At 28.8% G+C, this 22,500-nt stretch overlaps 1 protein-coding gene across 3 annotated transcripts in view; it reads left to right on the top strand.

Moving 5' to 3' along the window:
• Window positions 1-1,161: 1,161 nt before the first annotated feature.
• The window catches only part of LOC100215240 (uncharacterized), a 48,323-nt gene continuing 26,984 nt past the window's right edge, over window positions 1,162-22,500 (top strand). The window contains exons 1-2 of one of the 3 annotated variants that reach the window (XM_065792096.1): window positions 1,162-1,701; window positions 15,314-15,508. In XM_065792096.1, the coding sequence (XP_065648168.1) occupies window positions 1,460-1,701; window positions 15,314-15,508 (437 nt within the window). In that variant the 5' untranslated portion in view covers window positions 1,162-1,459. Of the gene's footprint in view, window positions 1,702-3,332; window positions 4,228-15,313; window positions 15,509-22,500 lie in introns of those variants that run through there. The other 2 variants (XM_065792097.1, XM_065792098.1) reach the window with 2 other exon arrangements.

Raw genomic sequence — 22,500 nt, 5'->3', positions numbered from 1 at the left:
CACTTCATTAAACCATTTTCTTATCAATGCTTCAGTTATATGAGCTCAAGCTCGACAAATATGCTTTGCTCGTTTTTGCGATAATTTCTTATGACGACGCATAAATTTATAAAACCAGTTTTTACTTGGGATATCATCTTTAAATGGTGTTTTTATACCTCGCCCTATAACTATTTTTTGTACTATCTTAATAACTTTTTTGTTATCGCAAAACCCATGTTAGCGCACTGCATTAACAAAGCAACCAATTCATTCTCTATTTCTACTCCAAGATATGATTTAAAGCCAGAGTTTTACCGTTTGGGTTGGTTTTTACCAGATAATTTGTCGCGTAAGGTACTTTCAGGAACATTAAACTTTTTGCTGACACATAAAATTTTTTCACCTTTATTTAAAGGTCTAAGTGCTACATGCAATTGTTCTTCTGAATACAAAAGCTTTTCTCGAATATATATATATTTTTTGAACCTTGCATCTTTGTAATCGGATTCATTTTACATAATAAATAAAGTATAAAAAACATATCAAATAACTATTCCCTAGGGTTAAATTACCTTTAATTGGTAATTGAGTTGAACTGAAATGGTTTTTTAGAGAGAAAATTTCACAAAATAAAACACGTCAGAAAAAATATTTTTATAAACGGTAAGTGCTAACTATTATAATTTTCGTAATCACCTACCGTGTAAAAGGTTAAACAATGTTAAACAAAAAATACTAATATTGTTTTATAAAATTTAAAATATTCAATGTTTTTACAACTATTTTAAACTTTTATCAAAAAAATTATATAAGTTTTAAGCCGTAAAAAAACTAGACAAACTTTTTTTTACTTCTAAAGATTTTCTTAAGAAAGCAATAAAAAATCATTTGCGGGTAAAAAAACATCTCAAATCTTTAAAAACATTTTTTTTTAAATTATTTATTAGTGAAATAAATTAGTTTTGTATAAAACAATACTAAAAAGATAAATTAAAAAAAAAAAAACATAAAAAATTTATTAATTTTTTCAAAAACCACGGTAGGTGCTTCTTCACGGTAGGGGGTGCCATGACCCTAGTTAGTTTTATAAAATTAGTTTTTTTTATTAGTTTTATTATTAAAACATCTCATTAATGAAAAAATGTAATTTGAATTAATTTTTTCTAAATTTTAGACAATTTCGCAGATATGTCAATGATTCCAATCTTGTAATCTGAGCTTAATAATTAAGTAAGATATTATGATTCGCTATAACTGTTTCATTGTTTATAAGGTAAATAGATTGTCAAGACGCTAGCTGGAGTGCAACGGAGAAATGCTTTTGATAATGCTAAAAGCTTTTGATTATACAAAAGATCTTTTTTGTTGATTTATTATATGTTAAATTGATTTATTAAATGTTAATGTTTCTACATAACCTAAAGAAATAATCAATAATCAAAACAAGGGATACTATATCGTTTAAACGATCAAAAAAATGATATATACATTTTTGATTGTATTTTTTTACAAACAAGTTTTTGGTTCCTCTGATTGTATTAAAAAAAACTTTACAGCCACATCAGGTTTAGTCGAAAGCACCACAAGTTTATATGCTGATTGTTATAACTACACTATTAATGTCGAGTCAAAACTAGTTCAACTGACCTGGAATAATTTTGAAATGGATGCAACTATGCCTACTTGCACAGATGGGGAATACATTACGGTGTTTATTGGGTACGTCTTCAAAAAAACTTTACACTGTTCATACATTTTTTTTGGTAACTTTTTTTTATCTTTTAGCTTTTTGCGCTCCCGTCCGTGGAGAATTAAAAACGTCAACTAAATGAATAAAACTTTTTTGTTTATAACGCTTTTGTTTTATGCTTTTATTATAATTAATTATTTTACCGTTTATAAAATTTATTATTTAATAATACTGTTAATAAACTTTATCTAATTAAATATGATATATTTTTATATGATTATGTTACAGTTTTAACAGAATACTGACTTCTAAGTCAAGAAATAAATGCTGAAAAGAAAGAAAATTTTTAAAACGTAGATGCTAAATAAACTTATAAGCTAAATAAACTTGAGATGTAAATAAATCTTCTGATGTACCAAACTGTCGTCGCAATTTAAGTTTAACTAGCTTTTACGTTTGCTTTAAGAATTAAAAAAAAAAAGCTTTAAAAACTATTAACTAACAGTTCCTCTTTGTTAAAAGATTTAAAATGCTAAGCTGTTTCATCTCCGAATTATTTGTGACGGTAACGGTAACGAGAAATCAGTTAAAATTAGAACGAGAAAAATAACTGTAACGGGAAAAATTTTATTGTTGAAAAATCTGGCGAGACAGGACTCGTTAAATGACGAGAAATTCCGAAAAAAACCAAGCAGAAACGAAATATATTTACTCTCTAAATTTCTTTGAATTTTTCAAAATTTTCATATCAGTTTATCGATTTTTGTAAACTTTATTTTATGAAAAAATCAACATTTTATTATGCCTTTAATGTTCGTATACTAACACCACAAAAAATTAGGAATTATGAAATTTCATATTGATTTTATAATAGTAAATTGGACCCGATCAGGATCAGTACCCGTTGCACCTTCTACTGGATGACCTTCAAGAAGGTCGGATCTCAGACGCCAATTTTGGTTTGTAACTTGTTTTAACAAGAAAGAAAAAAAAAGTCACGTCACTTTTTTTTCATGTTAAAATGTCATGCTAAATAAAAAATATATATATAAAACTTTTTAAAAACAATATTTTAAAAATGGACTAAAAAGTAAAAAATAAACTATTTCATGGGACCGAAGGATTTTGTGTACGTACACAACCTGAAATATCCATTTTAGTTGATGAATGAAAATGCTTTAAAGAAGAAGAAAAAACTCTTCTATTGGATTAGGTTTTGGCGTGTATGCTGGCAGATGCTTAATAGCTATGCCATGAGAGTTTCTGAAAATATATAACGTTTGGAAATTTATTTGATTTTCTTATACAAATGTTCAATGTTACTCAATGTTAAGTACAATAAACCTCACGTTATGTTCAATGTTTCCCTTAACGTAAATCGGAATTCCGCCAACTCGTTTATAAATTTATTACAAATAATTATTTATACAATAATTATTTATTTATAAACTTATGAATAAAACTCTTTCAAAACCTGGAAGATAGAAAAAATAATTATACTGAAGCTTATTAAATAAAATTCTTGTTTCAGTTAAACAAATTATATTATACTTAAAATATTGTCAGTTTCTTCCTAAAAAGGTATACTTTTTTTCGAGGGGAAGGAAGGGGGGGGGGGAGGATATTGATAACCAAAATCCTATCCACGGGTACCCGGGCAGGGATTTTCACGATGCTCAACAGCCCAAGTAACCATCTTATCGGTGTAAATCTATTACAAAATAACTTACAGTGTTTGCTCAATGTGAACCTTATTAAGTTTTTAAAAGTAACATCAATTTTTTAACTACCCGTTTAGTGGACATCTGCTTTAAAAAGTTCAATATTCACCTAATGTATTCCTAAAAATTAAGTCTCAATAAATTATTTGAACTGTTTGATAGTTTGTTTTAGTTAAGACAATTAAATCAATCAGAATATTTCCTTATTAAATTCAAATAGTCTTATGTAAAAAATACTATATAATTATTTTTTTTAATTCTGCAAAGAGCAAGAGATTGTTGTGTTAATAAAGACATAAAAAAAGTCTATCTTTGAAGAAAAATAGTTCATTGATTCAACTGATAAAAGAATTTTGGACATTAGATTCAGTTTTAATATAAATATTTTAAACAGAAATGTTGGGCTTTCGAGAAGTGTTACTAAGCTGGGAACAGTAAAAAAAATGGTATTGACAGTTCTTGTGCTTTTCGCTGCCTAGAATATGATACTAGAAGTAGTAGTGAATTTTATTTACTTGAATTGTGAACTGAAACCATTCCATCAAAAAAAAAAGAAATTTGATTTGTTCAAAATACTGTCATTTAGATGTCCTGGTAATTGTCACACTTGCAACCTGAAAAACAATTATTTCAAAATGCTATATTTACTTCAAAGAATCTAAATGTTGTTAAAAGAGTTTTAATGTTATTAAAAGAGTTTTGATAATTTAGTTTCTTTAATGCTAAAAGAAATGTCTATTGTTAGTGACAGTATAAAAAAATTAAACAACAAGAGGAAACACTCTTCCTGTTAAATTTGTGCATTTCAAATCATGGTTCTCTACATCTATCCAGGTAAAAACTCTTTTTAAATTGTTTTTGTTTAATGTACTGACTTACCTAGGCTATTATCTATGTTTCCTTATGATATTGGATTTTTTTGTTGCAGAAGTTTAAAGATCCATAGATTAAATGACACCTTTTTCTAATTGAATATAGGATGTAATGAAACCTTGATAATGTTTAAATAAGCAGTTTATTGTTTTTAAAGTTATTCTTAAACATTAGTTATAAAGTTTTTTTTTCATTCATTTTGTAAAAAGACAGTCCATATATAGTAATAAGAGGCTACTAAAGGCTATATAAGATATTGTTTTCAGCAAGTTAGTTTTAGGTTAGCCTAAACTTAATGTAGTTGCTAAATCCTGTTTTGAGATATGACTTGATATGGATAGGTATATATCTAAAAGCATATGTCCAATTTTATCAAATGCAACCTTTTTCTTTATATGCCTATTTTATAGCAATGTTATTAAATTGCCTTAAAAAAGACAAAATGTTATGTCTAACTGAACATTATCTAAATATACATAAATACATTATATTAATTTAATTATTTTGTAATTTGAGTATATATTTTTTACAATTTAGAATCTACAAAAGCTGGCTATTCTAATAATATCACAACAGTGATATTTCAAAATATTTAATCATTTTAAGTTTGCAATAAAAAAATTAAAAGCTGCATAATTAAAAATTTAACAAAGGTCATATTATTTCCCCCTATACTGATCAATATATATATATATATATATATATATATATATATATATATATATATATATATATATATATATATATATCTTAAACATCTTCACTTCAACAAGGCTGCAAGCAACCGCTATTATAGTTGGAAGTTATCAGAAGAGAAAAAATGAAGGTCACAAAGCAAAATAACAATTAACAGACAACTTAAAAGATTACAAATTATATGAATCAGGCAAACAAGATAGAGAGAGAAAATTCTAAAAGACTGATATCCAAGAAAAAAAGATAGATAAATAAGAATTTTTAGAGCACTTAAGAACAGTCACAGTAAAAGGATAAGATTTAACTGAATGACGAGTAGTATGAAAATGAATTTTAGTAGATGGCACAAGATATGGTAGCTTTTTAGAGCAGTGCCCATTAAAGTATTTATAAATAAGAAAAAAAGTTGACTGCAAGAGTAGGCTTAACTATGTTTACAATGCATTTGGCAACAGTATTTCAGACAAGGATGGATTTGAGATTTATAGAGATAATCTGGAGTAAGAATATGGCGAGCAAAATAAAGAGATACAACCTTAGCAGATGCTAATTTTGCAATGGATTTGATATATGGTTTTCAAGAAAGATTGAATATAAGAGTTAATCCTAGAAGACAAAGGGTAGATGACTCATCGTGTACATTACCATTTGTAAAGAAAATCTAGATTTTTGTGATAGCTGAAAAAGTTGATTTTTATCTAAGTTAAAGTTCACTAGCTACTGAGAGCCCCATGCTGTAGCAGAAGTAAGATTCTCTTCAAGCTCAAATGCCAAGCAATCAGAGAGTATTTAAGCAATCAGAGAGTAGGTAGGCTTCTTAACAAGACAAGAATGAATGGAGGTGTTGTCAGCAAACAATGCTACCAGATGTGACAATTTCTGGGAGATCATTAATCTAAGTTAAAAAAAGTATAGGACCAAGGATCAAACCTTGAGGAATTCCTGAAGTTACAGGAAATGGAGAAGAGTGCTTTTTTAGGTTTTTTTTTGAGCTTTTGTCCATTGAGGGCAACTTTTATTCTACTATTGGATTCAATAACCTTAAAGATGTTATTTGATACATTGTAAGAAGAGAGCTTATGGAGAAGATCAGCACGCCAAACTTTATCAAAGGTTTTAGAAATGTCAAGAGCGATAGTCTTAACCTCTCTACATCTATCTAATGTGTAATAAAACCTATCAGTTATTGCCGTTAACAAATCAACAGTAGAACAAGAAGATTGAAATCCATATTAATGATCAGAAAGTTAATTATTAGATTCATGATGAGAGGATAAGCGTTTGTTAATTAAAGATTCAAAAACTTTGCTTATAATAGGAAGAAGACTAATGGGATAATAGTTAGATGAGTCAGATCGCTCTCAAGATTTTTTGAAAATAGGAAATAATTAAATAAAATAAACAAATGCTGCTTTACAGCAGGCTGAAAAACAAGACTCTGATAAGCACTTATTAAATAGTTTTGAAGATATAGATGACAGCTCCGGAGAACACTTCTGCAAGACTATAACTGGTATGTTGTTTGGGCTACAAGACCTTAGAAGAGTCTAAGCAGAAAATTACTTTAGATACAGAAACTGGAGTGATACAAATGTAAAACAATAGATCAACTAGTGAAATTAAGAAATGATATTGATGAAAAGTTCTTAGCAAATAATTCAGCTTTGTCTTTAAGTGAGGTAACAAAATCTGAATTATACAAAGGAGGAGGAATAGCAGATTTTCCCTTATTATAGTCAATGTTAAAGATTCTCTAGAAATCTCTTGATTCTATTTTTTGAGTTGAAGTACGAGATTTTGTGACCTGAGAGTAACAGGCTTTGGCATTAAATAAAATCTTTTTACAATAGTTTCTAGTAATAGTTAACAGATATCTGTTTTCTGTAGAATCATTTTAGAGATAAATATGAAAGTAATGGTTACAATTGTAAATTGCAACAGTGCAATGAGAGGAAAACCATAGAGAAGAGTGATGCTTGACTTGGAATCATCAAAAGAGAATAACAGATTCCATGCCAGCCTGAATCCAAGAAGTTATGTTAGGAGCACATTTATCAGCAGGAAGATGAAACATTTCAAACCAAAGGCCATCATGAAGAAAATTGCTGAAAGAGTCCCAGTCAGCTTTAAGGTAGTTGTAAGAGGTACGATGATAGGGGGTTTTGATGATGAAGAAGAATGGATAATTGTCTTAGAGAGATCAAACTATGATCAGAAGCACCTAAGGGGAAATGTGGAGAAACTGAGAACTGACTAGGATCAGAAACAAGGCAAGTTGAGTAAAGAAGGTAAATCAGACTTGGCCAGGAAGGCATGCGATTTCAAGTCTTTATATGACCACGTAAATAATATTTTGTTTTGATGATTTAACCATGGTTTTTAATAAATGCCCTGCAAAATTGGTTGTTTGATTAAGTTGAAAATAAATAACTTTGACACATTTGTGTTTACTAATGTTTTCTTATTAGCAAAACGCTTTTTAATAAAGTAGCTAATAATTTTAATTTAAGTATCATTCAAAGTTGTATAATTTTTTATTTATATTATTTAATTATATAAGATTTTTTTTATAATTAAAAATAAAAAAAGGAAAAATTAAAGGAAAAAAAATTAAATTTTATAAGCAACGACTTTAAAGAGCAAAGGTCTTTTTAATAAACTTTATATTAGAATCATTGAAGTTTTAGTTAAGAAAAAAAAAAAATTTTTTTTGAAAGCCGTTTGAATTAAATAACTTTGATCATTACTTACGTTTTTATATTATTGAATCATATTTAAATAAAGTACCAAATCACTGCTAATGATATTTTATAAAAACATTAATTAATTGTATATATTTTTATGTATTTATATAAGTATTTATTTTTTATTATAAATGTTTTTAAATAAAAAAAAAAAACTGTATCAATTTTTTAATACGGTTTTAAACGGTTTAATTATTTTTATTTTGTGCAAAGAATTGTTAAGAATCTTTTTTTAAACTTTTAAATGTATGCGTTTATTAAACAATCGTCAGTTGTGTATGTTGTTACTTTATTTAAAAAGGATTTCGCATAATATTGTATTATAAAAACATTAATAAAGATAAATGATTCAAAGTTATTTATTCCAAACATAATTTAGATAACTTTATTGTTATAGTTTATTATTATCTTTAGTTAAGTTTTTATTTTATTTTAGTTTTAGTTAAGTTGTTTTTATTTTGTTTTTTTGTTATTTTTTTTAAGAAGATTTATTTGCTTCTTTAATGATAAGTTTTTTTAAAGTTTCTTTATAGTATATCTTTATAAGATAATTTTTTTAGCGCGTTTTTAAAACGTATACAAATTTTCAAAACAAATTAACAGCCGTGGTCAAGTTAAGTAAAATCAAAAAGTATTTGCGTGATCATATTATGACGTGAAATCGCACGCCTTCCTGGCCAAGTCTGTAAATGATTTGGATTGTCTGGAAAGCAAGTTAGAAAGTTAACTATTTGAGTTAGAGATTGAGAAAGACAAAAGTTGTGGGCCTTAATGCCTGCAGAGTCATTGACACTAGAGCCAAGCCATTCAGTGAGATGAGCATTAAAATCACCAACAATAACCATATTGGCTGAAGAATAAAGAGATATGGCTTGGTCATTTTATCAGAAATAACATCAAAATGGGTGCAGTCTTGAGATGAAGGAGAGCGGTATAGAACAAAGAGAAAGGAGTGAGAACAAAGAGATAGAGTAAAGTGGTACTAAACAAAAGCACATAAAAGAATAGTCTATGGATTCAAACCTAGTTTTCCAACAAATGGGTGAATTGTTACAAATGTAAATGCCTGGGCCAAGCATGTGACTATTGAAAAGGGATCAATACACGGGTTATTGCTACGGTAAGAACCTGGGAGTATTGTTGTAACTTATCAAAAATTACTTGATTATATTAAAGACGAACGCTTGCCTTGACAAAATGAATAAATATAGAAAAAAAAAAAATAATAACACGAGCACAAAAAGTAAATTCTTAGCCATTAGTGTAATTATTTTTATATGTAAATATGAAAATAGTCCTCATAATATAGTTGCAAAATATAACTAATATAATATTGCATGCAATTTGTACAATTTGTTAATAAACACTTTTTTAACTACATGCAAGTTGCATTTTATAGGCACTTTGCATGTAGCTAAAAGTGTGTTAAGTTAGCTCAAAATAAATTTCTTTGATTAAATATTATCTGATTAGCCTTTACGAGTTAAAGGAAGATAACCATTAAGACTAAGATCACAAGATGAGACAGCTGAACTCAAATTTGTCTCACAAAGAGCAGTGGGTCTGGTGAACTTTGCAAAAGATAAGACTCAATAGATAATTGAAAAGATTAATGAAAAGATATGTCGTGGTATCCACAAGCCATAACTTTTAATTTCTAACCATCATGGTGAGATATTTAGAGTTATGGTTGTTAAAAATAGTTTAATCAGATGTTAAAAAGATTTTCAAGAATATATTAACATTAAAAGAATATTTAAAAGAAAAGTTTTTGTAACATTTAAAGTTGTTCAAGTGTTACTTTATTTTTCTGAATTATTAATTTGAGATAATATGCTCTGTGTGTCATTTAGAATAAAATATATAAATTTTTATTTCAAATGTTTTTGTCAAGCATGAAAGTTCCAAATTTCTTTTGCTATTTCACAGCAATTAGATTAAAATTAATTAAATCTTGCTATTTCACAGCAATTTGGATAAAATATATATTTTTTTATTTCAAATGTTTTTGTCAAGCAATAAAGTTGCAAATTTCTTTTGCTATTTCACAGCAGTTAGAGCACAGAAACAAATATATTTTGGTGTCCAAAAGGTAGAAGGTCATATTTGGAATTCCTATTTTTTTTAACATTTATCAGTTTTCAGGCATCAAAAACAAAAAAAGACATGGTTTTTAATCAGTTTTTAATGGCTTCAATCTAGGGTTTGTAATCCCGAGCTATATTTTCAATCTCGGGACTTCAGGATTACATTTACCTAATCCCGGGATTTTTTAATACTTGTTCTTGAAAGATTTTAACATTATTTAAGTAAAATTTTAATAAAATTGATAAGGAATTTAAAATATATTTAAAAAAAACTATTTATTAAATTACAAGGAAGCTCTTTGGTTTTTTAATATCATACATACATTAATTATTAAATTATAAAGAGTTTGTTGTTGTTATAGATATAATATACATATGTAATTATTTTTGATTATTGTTATAATATGTTTTGAGAAAACAGGGCACATCCAAAGTTTTATTGCCCATTACTTCTTATTTTATTATAAAGAATCAGAAACAATTTCGAGTAGTGTCTCATTTAAACATCCAAAGTTTTATTGCCCATTACTTCTTATTTTATTATAAAGAATCAGAAACAATTTCGAGTAGTGTCTCATTTAAAACAGAAAGTTCAACTTCAGATTCAGACTCATAATGTTAATGTTAATGATTTAGCTAGATTTGAAACGTCTAGTCTTTCAAGTAGCTCTATTAATTTGTGACATTTTATTGAAGACAGAACTGTTACTAGCTTTGTTTCAGATTTGGACTGAATGTTAATTCAACCATTGTGCAGACACTGAAGGATCCCATTTAATTGGTACGCTTTTGTTGCGTTCGATGAACGAAAGATGATTGCACCTTTTGACTTATAAAATTGTTAATATCTTTAATTTTTTTAAAATAAAAGTTATGGCAATATCGGCTGTAAACAAATTAACATCCTGATGGCAAAGGGCCTCAGCTGTTGCTTTTACTGGGACTAGTACATTAATAATAGATACAGTTTTAATCTCATTATTATATAAAACTGAAGATTCATCTTCCGGTAGACTTATGTCTATTAATGCCGTTTGTATACAATTTTTTAATAAATAGACATGTTGAAGCGTTGACAAAAAACTGTTCTATTTAGTCTTGCAGTCTTTTGCTTCCCAAACTCAGCCAAGTTATTTGCTTCCCAAATTCAGCGCAGCATACTTCTGCAAGGTATTGTTTTTTTTGGTGATTTTATAAACATTGCTATAAATTTATGTACCTTTTTGATCACTGGACCACAACATACCTCAGTAACATCACATTGGTTTCCTCGATGCCTATTATGAATAGCATCAAGATTGACCAATTCATTGTTGTCAGAAAAATCATCATCCTCGCAAGAGTTACTCTCTGAAAAATTGGCTTCAATATCTGATTGTTTGTCTTCGTCGAATTGCTGATCAATTTTACTTTCTATATCCTGCTTTTGATATAGTACTTCAGTAATGGTCAGTTGTGCACCATGGGCAGAACATAACTGTTGAGTTACTCTCTGAAAAACTGGCTTTAATATCTGATTGTTTGTCTTTGTCGAATTGCTGATCAATTTTACTTTCTATATTCTGCTTTTGATATAGTTCTTCAGTAATGGTCAGTTGTACACCATAGGCAGAATATAACTGTTGAGTTACAGGTAATATTCTCCCAACTTTTTTAATCACACTTGCTCCGTCAGTCATAATACTAACAATATCTTTACCAAAATCAAATCCGTGTTGTGCAAGCTTTTGTTCTAATAGCTCAATACACTTATCTGCAGACATTGATCCTGTTATACAAATTAAGCCTAAGCTGTAGAACTGATAATTTTGTGCATGCAAATTAATATCCATGTAGCAACAGTTATGCAGTGATGTCCATTCATCAAAAGACAAAGAAAATCTTTCTCCTACACCAATCAGGTTGTTTTTTTGCCGGCTATTTCAGTAATTAAAAAATTCCTAATTTTTTTGCTGTAATCTTTAACCATTTTACGGGATTGTTAAAAACCACAAAATCCCAGGATCCCAGATTCCCAACACTACTTCTATCTGATGTCAACCTAGAGAAAAGAAGTTTGAAAAAAAAAATTTAAAGTATAAATAACTTTAACCCAAGGTCTCTAAAAAAAGGAACTGTGTTTGTTTTTCCTATATCAGCTATCAATTGTATTGTATCAGTTCTAAATCTTATAACCCTGTATTATAATTTAAAAGGCCACTAGTCATGGAAATCATGGAAATGTCATGGAATTTCATTTGGTCATCAAAAAACTCATGGAATTCATAAATTTTTATTGAAAGTCATGAAAAATTCATAAAATAGTTTAAAAAGTCTTTTTTGCAACTAACGATAATTTTAAGATATTTGCAAAGAAAAGTACTAGTATGTCTTTGTCTAAGATCTTTATGAAAAAGATATCATTGCAGTTTAAGTTTTTAAAGATTATCATTTTATTGCAATCAGTCAGGTCACACTTTTTTTAGAAAAGAGTTTGAATCATAGTATTTATCAAAATAAGATATCAACTAAATAGATAATTAAAATACATTCTTTGATTTTATTTAAGTTTGTATTAATGAATTATGGTCAGGTCAGTTCATGTTTGTTTTTTATGGTCACTGTATTTATTATGTTTACTATTTATTATTGTAAAATTTTGAACATATTTTTTGAAAAAATATATTTTGTTGTCGTTAATTCTTTTTTTTTTTTTAATTACTCACCTCCCCAAGGCCAAGAGGGCCGCTACAGTGGAGGAGGCTACTTTTTGTGGTTACAACCCTCTCTCAACTCTATAACTCTGAAACATGAACCTCAACAAACAAGGCCGCTGCGCGGAGAAACAAGTTAAGCGTGGTACTACCAGGGACATGGTGGAGATCAAAGTCGGTTCTCAAAACTTCTCGCTTATGAGACGAGCGTTCTACCACTACACCACTACCGCGTTTGGTTTCTTAAAAGATCATGGGACTTTATTTTTAAGTTACAATTCTCAAACTTTTGTTAGTTATAATGTAAATATCTGAGTTTTTTTCAGACATGATTTGGAGCTTTCCATCAATTACTTTTTGCTCTCCGTGTTTTTTAGTGCAGCAGCTAATGTGCATGACAAGCACTGAATATTTTACCATACTAATTTCTTATGAATGATTTATAAAAAGTCATGAAATTTCTTTTTCAATTATGAGTAGCCATTCTGTAATAGCAATGTCATGAAAACAGTAGGGTCAGTTTATTATATTTCAACTAATTTAAAGAAATTTTGTGGGACATCATCTCTGATTTTCCTGATTTTTACATATTATATGCATTATATAGATAGATTAAATTTGAAATTTTAGAATTCCTAGCACAATGGTTTAGAAATTGTAACTTTATAAACACAACACTTTGGCCCCCCTCAATTTAAAAATGGTCAAAATAGATTACTCTAGAGCCTTATAACTTTTTTCTCACTTTCAGCAAGTGTCTCAGTTTTCCTAGAACTATTTTCTGGATAGTTCTCTCTTAAAAAAATTAGTTTTTATTAACTTGTATCATATTAGAGAAAAATTATAACCTCCTCAACTTTGGAAAGAATTGTAAATCACTGAAATTTGCCAAAATGAAGTTAAGTGTAGTATTTTTCTATTTATCCACAAGTCTTTATAGGTAAGTTTTCTGATTAGCTACTACATTCTGCAATAAATAGGCAAAATATAAGCAGATTGTTGAAGTTTAGAACTCAAATATATCTGAAAGTATATTGTCCTTTTGCCTAAAAAGTTCAATTTTCAGCCATTTTGAGATGCTTGTAAATTTTTTCAACACTTTGTTTTGATCTAAGTTTAACATCATATAGAACCATTAGACCCATTTATCTAAAAATGCAAATATTATAAACTTGTCATGTTCACTCCAAAATGCCAGCATTTTAAAATAAACTCATTTTACAATTATTAACAGTTAAATGTTGAATTTAACCTACTGGCTAAAGTGAGGGGTGTAACCAATTACAAATCATTTTTTAAACAAAAGAATGAAATGATTGGTTGCCCTCTCCTAAATCTTATACTGATACAAATATCTTATACTGGGCACAAATAAAAGAGCAGTAACTATTTTGAAAATTATCTAAATATCATTAATTTTAAATTAAAAGCATTCTTTCAGTAAGTTTTATTTTATTATAGGTGATAAGGGTTCCTTTTGGTCCCCTAGACCTTCTTTAAAACCTAATCTAAAGGGAAACCAACCTTTGTTAATTTAATTAATCTTTGTTAATGGATATTTAAGGTCATAACATTGTATATTTGATGAAATTTCAGGTATACAGTCTATGTTTGTCTATATTCTCATAATCCGAATCTTATGATTAAAAAGAAAACCGAACTTGTGACCCTGTACTTTATGTTGATTAGAAAATGAAGTGTTTCCCAAGACACTTCTCTGAAGTGTGAGAAGTGTCTCCGGAAAAAAAAAAGGAATTGAAAAAGAGTGAAATATCCTGGTAGGGGATTCAGATAATGAATTAACTTTTAGACAATGATTGAAAACTAATAGTTGCTCCTTAGAAACAATAGTTGCTCCTTAGAAACAATAGTTAAAAGCTCTGATGAATTTCAAGAAGAGCTATCAAACAACTTGTATAAACTCACAACATAAACATCATTATTTAAGCAAATGCCAGACACCTTTTAAAGCAGTTCAACAAATACCTGATAGCAAAAAAATATATTATGCAAATGGACTTTTCTGGAAATTTTTTATTTGTTACTCCGGCTGAAGTTTGTCTTATTTTTTCAAAAATCAGGCAACTCTTCACTTATTTCTAGGGATAGGTTTCCTTTTAAAGACCTCACATCTTATATGTGAGGTCTTTAAATGTATTTAGATGCTGGCATACAATATCCTTACATATAGGATAAGGTTATAACCACAATAAATGTAGTCTCCTCTACTCTAATGGCCTTAAGCAGATGACGATGATGATGATGATGATGATGATGATGATGATGATGATGATGATGATGATGATGATGATGATGATGATGATGATGATGATGATGATGATGATGATGATGATGATGATGATGATGATGATGATGATGATGATGATGATAATGGCGATGATGATGATGATAATAATGATGATGATGATAATGAAGACAAAGATGGTTATAATGATGATGATGATGAAGACAATGATGATTATAATTATCATTTTTGTCATGATTATGTGTATATATAAATATACATGATTATATATATATATATATATATATATATATATATATATATATATATAAATATATATATATGCATACATGTACATATACATATATGCATATATATATATATATATATATATAAATATATATATATATATATATATATATATATATATATATAAATATATATATATATATATATATATATATATATATAAATATATAGATAAAACATAAATTTTGAATTAAAAAAATATTTTTAATTTAGAATTAATATTGTATTTATATAATATTTGTATCAGTTGATTTATTTTCATTCTATATTTAGATGCGGATCTAACAAAAACATAGTTTCTTCCTTCTGCTCAAAAAATATGAAAATGAAACCTCACACAATATATTCATATGATGGATGCATAGATATTGTTCATAGAAAAAATGTCAAATCGTTGAATAACTATTTCTCCGCTTATTACTCAACATATTCACAGAACTTTTCTTTGGGTCCTGCAACTTGTTCAAGGTATTAATGCATAGCTATTTATACACACACATACACACTCAAATATATATATATTTTTTTTGTAATTCACCTCCCCAAGACCAAGAAGGCCACTACAGATGAGGAGGCCACTTGTGGTTATAACTCTCTCCCAACTCTATAACACCGAAACATGAACCTTGACAAACAAGGCCGCTGCGCGGAGGAACAAGTTGTAATATATATATATATATATATATATATATATATATATATATATATATATATATATATATATATATATATATATATATTTTATGGGGTAAACAGATTCTATCTGTTGACCAGGCCCGCACCCCTTCTTTTTCTATTAGGCTCTTATCTATTAGACAGATGTATTTATAATAAATTGTTTCCAGTTTAGGATGTTGAATGCTGGATCTTCTTGACTCATTGCATGGGTTTTGTCTCTATTTTTATGACTAGGCAGCTCATTTTATTATCTTATTAATGAGGGTACAGCTTTAAAACTCAGTTCTATGGTTCTGAGGCCAACTGGTAGTCAGGTTTCTCAAACTCTGTGATAGCTCTCAGAGAGGCTGATTCCATCAACAGCTGTAAAATATTAGAGTACTAACAGTGCCATATTGCCCATGGATGGTGTCCCTGTTTGTACTTTTGGTGTGCATTGTCAAGGCCACATCTAGAGCCCTTAGTTAGGTCTTAGGGTTTATTAATAGTAACGAGACAATTGCTTGGACTGTTAAATAATGTACTGAGTACTATCTGTGCTTGAGTCTTTAACAATTTTAAAAATAACTAAAGTAAAAAAAAACTATAAAACACAAAAAACCATTGTAATCACCAAGTTCTAAACCTATCATTCACTAATATTCGTGGTCTTCGAAGTAACTTTTCTTCTGTTGATTCTTATCTCTTGCAAAGTTCACCAGATCTACTTGCTTTTTGTGAGACTAATTTGAGTTTGGCTGTCTCATCTTGTGATCTTAGTGTTGATGGTTATCTTCCTTTAATTCGTAAGGAATCCAGTAGCCACATGCTTGGCATGTGCATTTATATTTGTAAAAATTCACCCATTTGTCTGGAAACTAGGTTTGAATTTACCAGCTATTCTTTTATGTGCTTTTGTTTTGCACCACTTCACTCTATTGCTTTTCTTTTTGTTCTATATCACTCTCTCTCATCTCAAAACTGCACTCTTTTTGATGTTATTTCTGATTAAATTGACCAAGCCCTCTCTCTTTATCCATCAGTCAATATAATTGTTGTTATTGGCTTTAATGCTCATTACACTGAATGGCTCAGCTCTAGTGTCAGTGACTCTGCAGGTGTTAAGCCCCACAACTTTTGCCTTTCCATCTCTAACTCAAATAGTCAACTTTTGAACTCGCTTTCTAGACAACCCGAATCATTTACCTTCTCTTCTTGACTTATGTTTTGTTTCTGATCCTAGTCAGTTCTCAGTTTCTCCACATTCACTCTTAGGTGCTTCTGATCACGATTTGGTCTCTCTAAAACTATTATCTCATTCTTCTTCATCATCAGAATCCCCCTACCATTGTACCTCTTTCAATTACCTTAAAGCTGACTGGAACTTTTTCCATGATTTTCTTTGTTATGGCCCTTGGGAAGAAATCTTTTGTCTTTCTGCTGACAAATATGCTACTTACATAACTTCTTGGATTTAGGCTGGCATGGAATCTTTTATTCCTTCTCGATGATTCCAAGTCAAGCCTCACTCTTCTCTATGGTTTTTCCCACATTGTGCTGCTGTAGTTTCCAATTGAAACCATTACTTCCATATCTATCAGCAAAACAATTCTCCAGAAAACAAATGTCTGTTTAGTCTAACGTCAAAGCCCGCTATTCTCAGGCCATGAAATCTGGTATTTCATTTCATAAATTAGGTTCTCATGACTCTGGAGAATCTTTATCAGTATCAATAATAAGGACAAATCCGTTATTCCACCTCTCTTGTATGGTTTTAGATTTTTTCACCTCACCTAAAGACAAAGGTGAATTGTTTGCTAAGAACTTTTCATCAATATCGTCTCTTGATTTCACTAGTTAATCTATTGCTTGACATTAGTATCACTCCAGCTTCTGTATTTAAAGTGATTTCCTGCTCAGACTCTTCTACAGCTTGTAGTCCGAACAACATACCTGTTATAGTCTTGCAGAAGTATTCTATGGAGCTGTCGTCTATACTTTCAAAGCAATTTAACAAGTGCTTATCAGAGTCTTCCGGAGAGCGATCTGACTCATGTAACTATCGTCCCATTAGTTTTCTTTCTATCATAAGCAAGGTTTTTGAATCTTCAATTAATAAACACTTAATATCTCATCTTGAATATAATAACTTATTTTTTGATCATCAATATGGATTTCAATCTTCTCGTTCTACAGCTGATTTACTAACTCTAATAACCGATAGGTTTTTTTGTCCATTAAATAGAGGTGGAGAAGTTAAGGCTATCGCTCTTGACATCTTTAAAACTTTTGATAAAGTTTGGCATGCTGGTCTTCTCCATAAGCTTTTTACGGTGTATCAGGTAGCATCTATAAGATTATTGAATCCTTCTTTTCCGATTGTAGTATATTCTGTAACTTCAGGGGTTCCTCAAGGCTCAATCGGAAGTTTGAATATACGGAAGTTCATTAATTAACATTAATGAACTTCCGTATATTCTCACATCTAAGGTGGTGTTGTTCGCTGATGATACTATCATTTATTCTTGCCATGATAAGAAGCCAACACTCTCTGATGCTTGGAGGGGGCATTTAAGCTTGAAAAGTTCTCACTTTTGCTAAAGCATGGGGCTCACAGTGGCTGGTGAACTTTAATTCAGATAAACCCAATTTTTTTCGGCAAATTGTTATCACAATAATTTAGATCTTCCTTTATTTGTGAATGGTAATGTACCTAATGAGTCATCTACCCTTTAAATTGTAGGATTAATGTTTACTTAAACCAATCTATCTTGGAAACCATATATCAAATCCATTGCAAAATTAGCATCTGCTAAGGTTACATCTCTTCATTATGCTTAACACTTTCTTACTCCGGATTCTATTCTATAATATCTATAAATCTCATATATATATCTATAAATCTCAAATCCATCCTTGTTTGGAATACTGTTGCCATATCTGGGGCGGATCTTCTAATAAAACCCTTTCTCTTTTAGAAAAGGTGCAAAAATGCATTGTGAAACTTTAGATGACCTTTGTCACCACCACTTTATCAAAGAAGCACAATCCTCCTACTTATCAGAGGCAAAAAGAACATTACATCAATACAATTGTCTTATTCTTATGGATTTTCCAGAGAACTATAGTTTTCTTGTGTAAGATTCTGTATAAGGGTTTTACTGGTAAGCCGATCAAGCTACCTTACATCCATTTGCTGTTTATCTCAAAGATGAAAAAAATCAACTCAAATGTTAATGCTATAGTACAATTTCTGACTATCTTCACCATGACCAAACAAAAGTTCATTATTTTCTCGCAAAGTTACTCCCTATGATCAAAATCAAACAACCCACAATCAATAAAGTAAAATACTTCAGTCATGGTGCTGTGTCACAGTACAAAAATTACAAACATCTGTTAAACTTAATGTACCATCTTGAAGATCACAATTAAATGCTGAGCATCACTTCTTTCCTACATCTTATGGCAAAAGTCTAACATGGAATAGGAATAACTATAAAAAGAGCAAAAGCGAGTCTATGAGCAGCAAATGCAAGCCAGATTCTCACACTTAAATAAACTGTTTATATGGGCTGAAAAAAACATCAAAGGTGTCAACATATTTTATATTTCAAGTGATGATATCAATAACCATGAAACTTATTTTAACCTAAAGAAACAATATAAAGAAATGAGCACAGTCCCAGGCACAAGAAGCTATCACAGTTTTGTACCAGGTGAAGAGAAATTATTTTTATGGAGAATCTCTAGCCATACTGTCTATGATACCCATTTGTGAATAATTTTAACTTAGCAACAAAAGATCCTTTAAACTTTCAACCTGGTAAATAGATTGCATGCTTTTACGATGATGAATGGTACATAGGGCTTGTGCTTGAGATTTGTAATGAAAATCAAGATGTTAATGTAAATTCATGCATAGAAACAAATTAAATTTAAAATGGACTGATGATGCACAATCAAGTCAATGTTGGGTTCCATTTGACAAAGTAATATGTCAAATAAGTGCTCCAGCCATTAAAAGTAAAAGTACTAGTGACGACAAACTTGCTAATAATGATTATAATAGTATTATGAGTTATGTAAATCAGAGATAAAGAAATTAGAACTTGTGTTTCATGTGTATGTACACTTCTTCTTTCAGCATTTTTATTTTTTTTGAAATATAATATAACTTGCGCCACTAGGTATCCTATTAAGCTAAAAAAGCGTTGCACTAAAAATGTTAAAATTATGTTATAAGATAGAGTATAGGCCTTTAAATTTTTTTTTCTTTTTTCTTGCCAGTAAAAAGTTTCATAACTTATTATAACTGTCTACGCTACTTTCTATGCCGACAAAGTGAATGTAGTATATCGTATTTTTTTTAAAAAGTGATATTTTAACAGGCTGCTGCAAGTGCTAAAATAACTTTTAACACATAATTTTAATTTTTTTCACAAGTGGTTACTCTAAGTACACAAAAGTAACAAAATATTGGCACAGCTTGTCTGTTGATATTGAACTGTAGCACATTAAAATTTGAAATTTTTTTTCTAATATTGCATTATTTAGCAACTTTGGGGTATAAGAACTCAAAAATTTTTAAAATCAGTCAAAAACACCTACAGAAATAAAATTTGGGTAAAAAACTATTACCCTAAAAAATTTCAGGTGATCATCTTTTTTATTTAAAAAGTTATGATCTGTTAAAAATCAAAAAATTCTACTGTAAGCTCCAATTTTTCTGATTTTGGTCAATATTAATTTACTTATAACTTTTGAATGGTTTGGTCAATCAAGCTGAAATTTTGAGGTTTTTATTTATTTTCATAAATACTGTGGGTCGTCAAAATTTGAAGCAAATTTGAGGTGATACCCTGGGGACTATTAGGTTATTTGATATGGAATGACCCATATAGCAGGCAGGAGTAAACAAGTGCATGAGTAGTAAACCCCTGTCTAAAATGGACTTGGTGAGCAAAGCAAGCCGCCTGCACTGGTAGTGCTTGTGCTTGCGATCAGCATTTTTGCAGATTTATTTGATATTTAGATAAAAAAGCTCATAGAGAAAATAAAATGATAATGTTAATCAATTACATTTTAATAATAATTTTCTTAGTTAGATTGTAATGTTTTGTATCATATTCTAAATTCATCAGAAAAACTATTGTCAGCAATGATTGTTTTTATGATATTTATTCAAGCATTGCAATGTTTTCTAGAAATATTGTTAAAAAAAACATTGCATTTGGTTACCTTTTTAAGTTAATCAAATGCGATGTTCTCTATTTTAGCATATATTTAGCTTTTTTGATTAAAACAATTGATTATTTATAAATAATGTTTTGTTTCGCATTTCTTCTTAATTTTATATATAAATTTTTTTCATATTATTCTTTTCATATGAAGCACAATAGTTATTAGTTGTTGTTTTTTTTTATAGTTTTTTTGGTTTTTAATGAAATTTTATACTCATCAAATGAACTTAAGTTTATTTAAAAATAATTATGTCAAAACATTAAAAAAAAAATCTTCAAAAACTAACTTTGAAAAAAAAAAAATCTTCACAAAACATAATAATGAATAATTGTTTTTTACCTTTTTTCATTATTATTGTGTAATTACATAATACTTATTAAAGCGATGTTTAATTTCATGTGCTAGATGCTTTTGACTATTTTTGTTTATGTAAGTAAAATAGCACTCAACCTAAAAAACATTTTAACATTTTAACAAAACATTAATACATAAAAATAGTTATGTATGCCATTGGCTTTATTTTGCCATTGTAAACTGCCATTTGTGCTGAGGCCCAAATACATACATACATACATACATACATACATACATACATACATACATACATACATACATACATACATACATACATACATACATACATACATACATACATACATACATACGTACATACATACATACATACACACACATACATACATACATACATACATACATATATGCATACATACATACTTACATACATACATACATACATAAATACATACATACATACATACATACATACATACATACATACATACATACATACATACATACATACATACATATGTACATACTTACATACATACGTACATACTTACATACATACACACATACACACATACATACATACGTACATACATACATACATACATACATACATACATACATACATACATACATACATACATACATACATACATACATACATACATAAATACATACATACATACATACATACATACATACATACATACACACATGCATACATACATACAAACACACATATGTGTGTGTGTATATAAATATGTATGTATGTATGTGTGTGTATATACATATATATGTATAAATATTTATGTATACATATTTAGATATGTATATATATATGTATATATATATATATATATATATATATATATATATATATATATATTTATATATATATATATATATATACAGTATGCGACAAAAGTGTTTACATGTTTTTGAAAAATATTCTTTTTTAAAATAAATGATACATGTTTATATATCAATATATATATACCAAAATAAAGGTAATTCATTGTAGTTTCATGTTTTGAGCCTGAATTTAAATGAATGAGAAGTGTTTATAGCAAGTTATTTATTGAAACAAAATGTCAGATGTAAACAGTTTTGTCGCGATTTATGCTATTATTAATTTTAGTGTGAAATTAATACTTTGTGTAGCCTCCACGACTTCAAATGACTGCTGCAATTCTCGCAGGCATGCTACCAATCAACTTCTTGCATTCTTCAACAGTTATCGAACTCCAAAC

Source organism: Hydra vulgaris, chromosome 03, assembly GCF_038396675.1.
Source record: "Hydra vulgaris chromosome 03, alternate assembly HydraT2T_AEP".
In the NCBI taxonomy this organism is placed as follows: domain Eukaryota; kingdom Metazoa; phylum Cnidaria; class Hydrozoa; order Anthoathecata; family Hydridae; genus Hydra; species Hydra vulgaris.
Note: the sequence above shows the minus strand (reverse complement) of the source record. Positions and strands in the feature narration are given on the sequence as shown.